Source organism: Mus caroli, chromosome 4 (genome assembly GCF_900094665.2).
Source record: "Mus caroli chromosome 4, CAROLI_EIJ_v1.1, whole genome shotgun sequence".
In the NCBI taxonomy this organism is placed as follows: domain Eukaryota; kingdom Metazoa; phylum Chordata; class Mammalia; order Rodentia; family Muridae; genus Mus; species Mus caroli.
The window spans coordinates 139313485-139324746 of NC_034573.1; the positions used below are offsets into that span (position 1 = coordinate 139313485).

General features: G+C 46.7%; 1 protein-coding gene across 1 annotated transcript; it reads right to left on the reverse strand.

Moving 5' to 3' along the window:
- Positions 1–4813: 4813 nt before the first annotated feature.
- Positions 4814–9911, reverse strand: Rbp7 (retinol binding protein 7). Its single transcript, XM_021161457.2, has 4 exons — positions 9817–9911; positions 8321–8499; positions 7803–7904; positions 4814–5044 (listed from the first exon to the last, which is right to left on the reverse strand). Exons 1-4 carry the CDS (start codon positions 9887–9889, stop codon positions 4994–4996), a joined length of 405 nt encoding a protein of 134 aa, XP_021017116.1. The 5' UTR covers positions 9890–9911; the 3' UTR covers positions 4814–4993.
- Positions 9912–11262: the final 1351 nt, after the last annotated feature.

Genomic DNA, 11262 nt, shown 5'->3' on the forward strand with positions numbered 1-11262 from the left:
CTGAGGAGCTGGAATTCTTGATCCTCCCAGGAAAGCTGGCTCGGTTCAGATACCTTGCTGAAGCGGGGTCGCGAAAAGCCTCTTCTTTTATCCCTTAAAACCTGCCCTTTCTCCGTGTCATTACACCTTTGCACAGACAGCTCAGCCTGTGCTTTGGGGAAGGACCGAGCCTCCTCCGCGCTCCGCGGCTCTCCGCAGTCCTCATCCGACACGTGGCAGCCCTTCTCAGCTCTGCACACCGAGGTCTTGCAGCCTCCCCCTGGTGGACGCTTCGAGTTGAAACTCAAAGTGGCCATTCGTTCCAGTCTGCGCCCCATCAGCCCCGCCAGCTGGCGCCAGCCTGCAGAGAAGCAGCGGGAGCCATGGGAGGGAAGTTGCATCCAGCGCCTGGTGCAGATGTCACGTCATTGCCTCCACGGAAGTCCTTCCTTTGGCTCCTCAAAGTGTTCAGTTATTTCCGGCATAAACTGTGGGGCTTAGGCCTCAGACTCTTGAATCCTAGTCTGTCTGATGTTCCCCTAAATCTTTACTGAGTCCCACTGAGGCAGGATAGAAAGACGAGAAAAACCATCCTGATGTGGGAGATAAAAGGAGTCCCTAGTTGAAACCTCATCTTCTAGAGCTTCAGCACGATTAGCATTTGCTGTGAAGGTGGCCAACATAACGTTTTATATATATATATATTTTTTTTTTCACAAAAAAATGTTAAAATACCAATGAATTGGGCTTAAAGCCTAAGGGTTACACTGTCTCCATGTTGGCCACCTGGCAAGGAATGTTAAATGTGTTTAGACTCCTGATGCTGTGATTTCAACCGGGATTCAGAATGCTGTCCCCATCTGGGTGGTCCCACGCTTGAAAACCACGCTTGGCTCCCCGCCATCCCTCGATCTATTCCGTCGCTGAGCAGCCCCGCCCCTTCGCGGAGCTGCAGCCTCACTTCCGGCTTCCACCACATTGCTCTCTCCCAGTGGGCTTCCTCCTCCTTCAGCTGCTGGAGGCCGAATAGGTCATCTTACCACAGTCCTCACCTTGCATCCTGCTTGCCTTTCTCGCTAGTTATTTTGAATTGCGGATTCTTCATCTAAAATGGCTGTTTCTGCTCCAGACAGAGTTATTGAGTGTTAAGGGGACTTGCCCTAGGGCTTTCTACCTGGATTTTCTTATCTGCATCTCCAAGAGCCTCCCCCACCAACAGCTCTATCTCCTCTCTGATCACTCAGATTCCCTACTGCCTAGATTCCTTTTACTGTTGTGGAAAAATACCCTGAGGATAGCAAGGTAAAGAAGGAAGGCTTCATGCTTACTCACAGTCCCAGGTTACAGCCCTTCAAAGCCTGGAGTCTCCCAGCAGGGACTTAAGGACCTTTTGTTCAGTCCAGGCAATGGTGTCTCCCAGTTAAGGGCCCTCTGGTCTCCTCTCCTCAATTAACTAAATCCAGATATTCCCTCAGAGGCATGCCCAGAGCTTGTCTTCAGCTAGTCTAGCTCCTGTTAAATTGATACCCAACCTACACACTTTCTTAGTGTGACCTTCCTTACTGTGCACTCAAAGTGGTTATTACCCCAGAAACTTAGAGATACAATTTGCAAAACACAAGAAAATCAAGAATGAAGACCAAAGTGTGGATACTTCATTCCTCCTTAGAATAGGGAACAAAACACCTATGTTTTGTTCAGAGTTACAGAGACAAAGTTTGGAGCTAAGACGAAAGGATGGACCATCCAGAGACTACCCCACCCCAGGGGTCCATCCCATAATCAGTCACCAAACCCAGACACTATTGCATATGCCAGCAAGATTTTGCTGACAGGACCCTGATATAGCTGTCTCTTGTGAGGCTATGCCAGTGTCTGGCAAATACAGAAGTGGATGCTCACAGTCATCTATAGGATGTAACACAGGACCCCCAATGGAGGAGCTAGATAAAGCACCCAAGGAGCTAAAGGGATCTGCAACCCTATAGGTGGAACAACAACATGAACTAACCAATACCTCCAGAGCTCGTGTCTCTAGCTGCATATGTAGCAGAAGATGGCCTAGTTGGCCATCATTGGGAAGAGAGGCCCCTTGGTCTTGCAAACTTTATAAGCCCCAGTACAGGGGAATGCCAGGGTCAAGAAGTGGGAGTGGGTGGGTAGGGGAGCAGGGCGGGGGCAGGGTATAGGTAACTTTTGGGATAGCATTTGAAATGTAAATAAAGAAAATATCTAATAAAAAAATAAAGTAAAACAAAAGAAAAGGGGATACTGAATTTCTTTAGTCTTTGTGCTAATTAAAAAGCAACAACTAATCTACATGGTTTAAAACTAAATAAAACTAATAAAATCAAGCAAAAGAAAAATAATTTGAGAAGAGAAAAAGAATCCCAGCCGGGCGTGGTGGCGCATGCCTTTAATCCTAGCACCCGGGAGGCAGAGGCAGGCGGATTTCTGAGTTCGAGGCCAGCCTGGTCTACAGAGTGAGTTCCAGGACAGCCAGGGCTACACAGAGAAACCCTGTCTCGAAAAAGCAAATAAAAGGAGCAGTGCCTGCTTGTGGACGTTGTACATCGTGGTGCGCACTAGGCTCCGCACCACGATGTACAACGTCCACAAGCAGACAAATTACAGCAGAATAACAACATGAACAACAAAGGGAAAAAACTTAAACAGGAAAAAGAAAAAATACATATTTAAAAAGAAAAAAAAACAGAACTGGGAACATTTTAGATTTTGCCAGAGAAGAGTTCTAAAAGAGTAGGGTGTGGGCTGCTTGTGGACGTTGTACATCGTGGTGCGGAGCCTAGTGCGCACCACGATGTACAACGTCCACAAGCAGTAAACACGTGTAGGCAAAACACCCACACATATTTAAAAAGAAAAAAAGTAATTTCCTTAGCACAATAAAGTCTTCCTTTCACACCCTGCTATCTCTACTGCTTGTGGACGTTGTACATCGTGGTGCGCACTAGGCTCCGCACCACGATGTACAACGTCCACAAGCAGATGGGGGACTTTTGGGATAGCATTGGAAATGTAAACGAGGAAAATACCTAATAAAAATATTTAAAAAGAAAAAAATGAGGAAGGTCTGACCTTCCTCTTAAAGAAGCACTGGGGACAGGTCTGACCAGTGTGTGTGTGCGTGCGTGCATGCGTGCACATATGCATGCCATAATGCTCATGTGGACATTAGAGAACAGCTTGTGAGGAATCAGTTCTCTCCTTCACCAAATAAGGACTGAATTCATACTGTCAGAGGAGGGCAAGAGCTTTTACTCACTGCGATCTTGCTGGCCCCAGATTTTTATCGATGTGTTTGGAAATTTTGCCTGCATGTCGTATGTCTATGTATGTAAGCGGCGGCGTGAAAAGCCTCTTCTTTTATCCCTTAAAACCTGCCCTTTCTCCGTGTCATTACACCTTGGCACAGACAACTCAGCCCGTGTTTTGGGGAAGGACCACATGCACACCTGGTGCCCACAGAGGCCAGAAAAGGGTGTTGGATCCCCTGGAACTGGGGTTACAAATGGTTATTAGCAGACAACCATTTGTGGGTTGTGGGAATGAAATCTGGGTCCTTAGGAAGAGCAACTTAGTCATTTCTCCAGCCAAACAAACTCCGGCTTTTAGAATTTGTCATTCAAGGTCTGCCTTTGATGATAGGTCTTTGATGACCTGGCTTATGCCGGTTTCTTCTCACCGACCCATGTACACCCTGTGCTCTGTTAACTGGAGCACACTCTGGAGCCCCAGGCTGCATATGCACGTGAAGGAGCCCGGGCAGCATCAGCTCTCCCAGCATCCCATCGGGAGGCCAAGGATTACAAATTCAAGACCAGCCTCAGCTGCATGAGACCCCATATGAAAACAAGCAGCCAAATCCCTTAAAAGACCTCCTTGCAGGTGTGGTGGCGCACGCCTTTAATCTCAACACTTGGGAGGCAAAGGCAGGCAGATCTCTGAGTTTGAGGCCAGCCTGGTCTACAAAGTGAGTTCCAGGACAGCCAGGGCTATACAGAGAAACCCTATCTCAGAAAACAAAACAAAACAAAACAACAACAACAACAAAGACCTCCTGGCCTTCCAGCTAAAGTGCTTCCTGTTGGCATGGGTATCAAGGCTACTTCTACAGCCTCACACCCAGCCAGTGCCACCACCTGTCCACCTTCAGAAGCTATTTTTGAAACACTTCTCACTAGCCTTGGAGGCAGGAATTACGTCCTGTTCCCCAGTGTGTACTCTGCACACAGAACAAGCTTTTGAACACTCCTTAAAATAATGGGTTGTGCCCCAGGCCTTTAATCCCTGCACTCAGGAGGCAGAGACAGGGCAATGTCTGTGGGTTCAAGGTTAACCTGGTCTACATAATGAGTTCCAGGTGAGCCAGGGTTACACAGTAAGAACCTGTCTCAAATACTATATAGATACATAGATATATAGATATATAGATAGATAGATGGATGGATAGATGGATATAGAGATATAGGTATAGATATAGACATCTATCTAAATATAATATATATATATATATATATATATATATATATATATATATAATGTATACAGCGTTCTGCCTGCATGTATGTCTGTAGCTCAGAAGAGGGCATCAGATCCTATTACAGATGGTTGTGAGCCACCACATGGTTGCTGAGACTTGAACTCGGGACCTCTGGAAAAGCAGCCAGTGCTGTTAACCTCTGAGCCATCTCTCCAGCCCCTCAGATAACAAGCAAACAAATAAATAAATCTCTCCAGTCCCTCGAGCAAATAAATTAATAAACAAAGAAAGGAGTCATGTTAGGTGTAGAAAGTAAAAAAAACAATCAGCAACACTTGAGCAGATTTATTGGAGCTGAAACTGTCCTGGAACCCAATAGTTTCTCATACAGGCTGTGTGACAGCTTTCCAATGACAAGACCCTTCATCAACCCAAAACACACAAACACCGGTTCCTTCTGCGAGATAACTTGGCATTGAGCCTCAAGTGGGCTCTGTGGCTGGAGCTGTATCAGGCTCTCTGGAAGGTTTGTTTGCACACCTGGCCTTCGCAGAACATTTCCTGGGACAGGAAGGGAGGGAAGAAGAAAGAAAAGACAAAGTTGACGTATGTTTTCAGCACTCCTGATACCGAATGTACAGTCTTCTCCATCCTTATTTCTCACGCTGACAGGAAATGGGTGTCCAACAATGTGATCCTGACTGCCTCGACTGGAGTTAGTGTAGACTCACAAACACAGGTATGGTTATACATATGTATGTGCGTGTGTATGCATAACCTGTGTATGCATAACCACACATGAATATAGTAGGGTCTCTCTACATAACCCTGGCTGTCCTGGAACTCACTGTGAAAATCAGGCTGCTCTCAAATTCACAAAGATCCACCTGCCTCTCCCTCCCAAGTGCTAGGAGTGAAGGTGTGTCCCGCCTTACCCAGCCCTGGTTTTAAACTTTGAAGATTTCATACCTTCCAGATTGCACTTTAGAAGTATTGACCGGTTTGAGCTGTGACCTGTGGTCATGCAGTTCTGGCTGTGAAACCAACCAGTGCCCCTCTGTGAAGAAATAAGGCCCCGAAGCAGCAAGACACAGTGGGGCTGTGCCTCTGGCTTCTCGAGGTAACAAGAGGCACTGTAGACTGAGTTTTATTGATCGTAGAGACCACCCTGAAACACTATTATTTTCCAGCTCTCATAGAGTCAACGCTGATCTCCGGTTTGCTGTATTGCTGAAGGTGACCTTGAGCTTTTGACCCTCCTGCTTTCCACCTCTCAAGTGCTGAACCCACAGATGCGGGCTCAAAGGGAGAGCTACACACACACTGAGCAAGTACTCTACCAACAGAGCTCATGTGTACATAAAACATGCTTCATATATATATATGAAACCACTGAGATGGCTACCATGCCCAGCCAAATAAATCTTAAAAAAAAAAAAAAAAAAAAAAAGGTGATCAATCCAGCCTAGAGTGGTGGCACACACCTTTAACCCCAGCACTCAGGAGGCAGAGGCAGGCAGATCTCTGTGAGTTCAAGGTCAGCCTGCTCTGCAGAGTGAGTTCCAGGACAGCCAAGGCTACACAGCAAAATCTTGTCTCGAAAACAAAACAAGCCGGGCAGTGGTGGCACAGGCCTTTAATCCCAGCACTTGGGAGGCAGAGGCAGGCGGATCTCTGGCTTTGAGGCCAGCCTGGTCTACAGAGTGAGTTCCAGGACAGCCAGGGATATACAGGGAAACCCTGTCTCGAAAAACAAAAAAAAAACAAAAACAAAAACAAAAAAAATCATCAAAACAAAACAAAACAAAACTTGCCTCAATATCTTTCTACATGTCTGAGAGAGAGGGAGGGAGAGAGAGAGAGAGAGAGGAGTAGGGTGACTGTCCACCTTTTTTATATTGTTATTATCTCTTTTAAAATAAGAACAGGGGCTGGCGAGATGGCTCAGTGGGTAAGAGCACCCGACTGCTCTTCCAGAGGTCCAGAGTTCAAATCCCAGCAACCACATGGTGGCTCACAACCATCCGTAAAGAGATCTGGCGCCCTCTTCTGGAGTATCTGAGGACAGCTACAGTGTACTTACATATAATAAATAAAATAAATAAATAAATAAATAAATAAATAAATAAATAAATAAAATAAAATAAAATAAGAACAAAGGACACTCATGTGGGGCTCATCCCAGTGCATTGTTCAGCTCTCAACAGAGGAGCTTCCTCATGCAGTAGATGGTAATTATCAAAGACCCACAGTTGGACAGTGGGCAGACAGCGAGAGACCTTGGAGCACTCAGCCCTGTACCGGATGCCTTAAGACAGCCGTCGAGGCTCTAGGATCTATTCAGAAGAAGAGGCAGAAAAACTCTAAGAGCCAGAGGTGGTGGGCGACTCCCAGGGAACAGCCTCTGCCAGAGACAGCGGGGCTGGCGTACGGACACACTCACAGAGCCTGTGACAGCATGCGGGAGACCTGCAGAAAGTGAAGCCAGACAAATCCCAGAATTGAGAAGAAAATGACAGGAAGTGCCCAGCCAATTGATATCTTCTGGGGGAGGAGAAACCAGTTTTCTCCTACGGCGCACAGTAGATCAGCTGCTCTCCAAGGCATAGCTCATGTGCAGGAGAAGTGACCACTGCAAAATGGACTCCATGCGCCTATTGTTGTCTGGGGATTGTTTTTGTTGTGGTTTTTAAATTTATTTATTTTGGTTTCAAAGAAGGAATATGAAGTTAGGTATCGGATAGAGAGATAAAAGTCTGAAAGGACTTAGGGAGGGGATAGAATATGATCAAAACATATTGTTATGACAACTTTTTGTTTTGTTTTGTTTTGTTTTGTTTTTGGTTTTTGTTTTTTTTCAAGACAGGGTTTCTCTGTATAGCCCTGGCTGTCCTGAAACTCACTCTGTAGACCAGGCTGGCCTCAAACTCAGAAATCCGCCTGCCTCTGCCTCCCAAGTGCTGGAATTAAAGGTGTGCACCACCACGCCTGGCTGACAACTTTTTTTAAATAGTAAAAAACAAGGGGATAGAGAGATAGCTCAGTGGTTGAGAGTTCTTACTGCTCTTGCAAAGGACCAGGGTGCAGTTCCCACACTCACAACCACCTGCAACTCCAGTTCCAAGGGGATCTAGTGCCCTCTTTTGATCTCTGAAGGCACTACATACATGTGGCACACAGAGAGAGAGAGAGAGAGAGAGAAGAGAGAGGCACAGAGGCACACACACATACACATGAACATAACTAATGAAATAGCGATTTAAACCTCTCCTCCCACCCCTCCCCCAAAATGTTTTAAAAAATCAGGACAGATCAGTACCAGGTGGAGCTGGTCCCCTTCCATCCAGTGGCTCCAGCCTCTGTTTTTCTTCTCTCCTCTCTGTACACAAGTGAGTTTGTCATTCTCCCAGGTAACCAGGCTCTGCAAAGAGGGAGAGAGAAACAGTGTTTCACTATGGCAGGATCCTTAAACATTACCGGGTAGACTGAGTGAAGAGCTAACTGAGATCTGCAGCCTAGGTTACATTTTAATCTTTTAAAACTTTATGTGTTGCATGTGTGTTGCCTATATGCATGTATGTGTACTATGTGCATGGCTGGTGCCCACAGAGGTCCTTGGAATTGCAGTTACAGGTGGTTGTGAGCCACCATGTGGGTGCTGGGAATTAAACTATGGATTCTCTACAAGAGCCCAAATGCTCTCAGCTGATGAGCTCTTTCTCCAGCCCCAAGCCTATGTTCATTCGTCTTTCTTTTTCTAAGGTGCTAGAAATCTTCCCTGGGCCTCATGCTGGCTAAGTGAGAGCCCTAGTCCTTAGCTGCTGCCTAAGCCCTTACCGTGCATTTTCTGTTATCCAGGCCTTTGTTATCCTCCTCAAACTCTTCTCCAACTTTGAATTTTACAAGGTAGTTCCTGAGGCTGCTGCACGTCTGGATGGTGAAGGAGTCCCCATTTTGCTCAATCACTTTCTGTGGCTTCAGCAACTTGGCAATCTTACGAGTTGCAAAGTCAATACCTGCAAAGTTATTGTTCTTATTATATATATATATTTTTTATTTTAATCATCTACATTGATGTATGTGTGGGCATGGGTGTGTAAGTCAGAGAGCAGCTGGTTTTAAAGCAGGATTTTACATAACACATGCTGTCTTTGAACTTATACAGGCAAAGGTGACGTTACACTTCTGATCTTCTTCCCTCCACTTCCCAATATTGGATTATAGCTTGACTCAAGAGAACGTGTATAAATTTTACCTGCAGGCATATCTGTGCACCCCATGTATGCAGTGCCCAGAGAGGCCAGAAGAGGGCATCACATTCCCTGTAAACAGGGCATTCACATGGTTGTGAGCTGCCATGTGCATGACTAAGCCACCTCTCTAGCCCCTAAAGAAGGATGATTTTTTTATTATTATTATTATTGCTTTTACTTACTGGGGTTTTGAAGTCTGTTCTATGTACTTGAAGGAAGTTTTTCAAGTACCCAGTATAGCAAGATATGGTAGCTTAGGTCTCTAATCCCTATACTTGGAAAACTGAGAAAGGAGGATTTCCTGAAGTCTGAGACCAGCCTGGTCTACAAAGTGAAGTCCAGGCCATTTTGACCTACAGCATGAGACCTTATCTCAAAACAGACAAACAAAAACCCGAACAAATAAATCCCAATACAAGCCCTGGCAAGGATGCTCTGCATGCAGGAATAGTAGTTCAAATCTGTCAAATCCATAGAGCCAGAGCAAGTTGCCGGGGCAGCGCATACCGAGAGTCTTTCAGTGATCAGGCCCTCTCTCGTGGACCCATGCACTGGCGGCCACAGGGTTCAGGGTGTAGGGCACTGCTCCCTCGACACACTCCTGGGTAGCTCAGGCTGACTCTGCCCGTTCATCTGCAGGAGTCGCCTTGGACTCCGAACACTGGCCAGGCGGGCTCAGCTCTGGCGGGGAAATTGAATTCTCACGCAGACTGCAGCTGCTGTTTGCCTGGTTTCCAGTGCCAGGACCCGCCCTGCCCCTAGGAGCCCCAGCCGCTCCCAACCGTATCCCACATATCCATGCAGATTTGGATAGGCAGGGGTACATAAGCACCTGAGATTCGAGGAACGCAGAGGGGTACGGACAGATGGGATGATTGACAGACAAGACAAGGGGGTCAGAAGAAAGACAGAGCAGCAGAGACTCTGGGACAAGGGCAGGAGCTGACCAGCGAGAACATAACCCACGGGGGACAGAAGGACCTGGAACACACATGACAGGCTGTCTTCATTCAACCCCGGAGGCCCGAGGCCTTGCTCCCCAACCATAGCTTCCCCTAGCTGCACAACCCTAGGTCCTACCCAGGGCCAGCATGTAGCCCTCGAAGTTGTCGCTGCTGAGAAGATTCCAGGTACCGCTGAGGTCTGCTGGCATGGTTGGGTGTCTGTCCGCAGCCAAAGCCCAAGAGTCACCAGCAGTGGTGCCCTATATTGTCAATGGGACGAGGGCGGAGCCAGGATGGAGCCCAAGGGGACTGCAGGAGGGGACAGGGAAGCTGGGGGTGGGGAGCCCTGGCTATCCCTCCTTCCTTCCTTCCTTTCCCACGTACTCCTGGCTCCATCCCTTCTCCTGCCCCACCCTACCTTGGCAACTTCTGTTTCCCTTGTGACTCTCCTTTAGTTTAACTTTAAACACCTCTGAGCCCAGGGTGTGACCCAGGTCATCCTTTATCCTTCTGCTTGTTATCCTTCTTGCTATGTTAATAACTAAACGAATGGTTTTGAGCTCCCAGCATCAAATACTGACTGGGTCAACATAAATGTTTAAAACCAGCTGTTCTCTGATTTACACACGCATGCCCACACATACATCAATGTATATGCAGCACCCAGCCATCCTAATAAATAGGAACTCATTTCTTTCTTTTTTTTTTAAGATTTATTTTATTTATTATATGTAAATACACTGTAGCTGCCTTCAAACACCAGAAGAGGGAATCAGGTCTTGATACAGATGGTTGTGAGCCACCATGTGGTTGCTGGGGTTTGAACTCAAGTCCTCTAGAAGAGCAGTCAGTGCTCTTAACCGCTGAGCCATCTCTCTAGCCCAGGAACTCATTTCTTTTACCCTGCTCAGGTTAGACCAGCTGATCAGACTTGACTGTGTGTTAGCTGGAAATCTGTCCACACTTGAAAATTGAGGGCCGGGGGTTGGAGAGATGGCTCAGTGGTTAAGAGTGCTGACTGCTCTTCCAGAGGTCCTGGGTTCAATTTCCAGCAACCACATGGTGGCTCACAACCATCTGTAATGGGATCTGACACCCTCTTCTGGTGTGTCTGAAGACAGCGACAATGTGCTCACATACATGAAATAAAGAAATAAATCTTAAAAAAAAAAAAAAATGCTGAGGGCTGGGTCCTGTAAACTCTAGGCTCTTTATGGACTGTTCGGGTTCCCAGATAGCGTGGAGGTTGAGTTCTCTAAGAGTCCCAAGAGAAACACAAAGGTGCTGCCCTGTGTCCTACAAAGCGATCTCAGAAGTTAGGTGACATCACTTCCACCAGAGTCCTAAACCTTTCAAAATTCAAAAGAAGGGAACTGGAAACCAGGCTGGAGACGCGCTCAGTGACAGAGAGCTTGCACTGAGGCCCTGGGCTCTGTGTCTGCACCGTAAAAGCAAGCGGGTGGGTCTTAGTCTTGTTACCTGTTGCTGTGATGAAATACTCATGCAAAGCAACCCATCGGGGAAGGGATTGTTTTAACTCACCATTCCAAGTTATGGTCCAAAAAAAAAAAAAAAAAAAAAA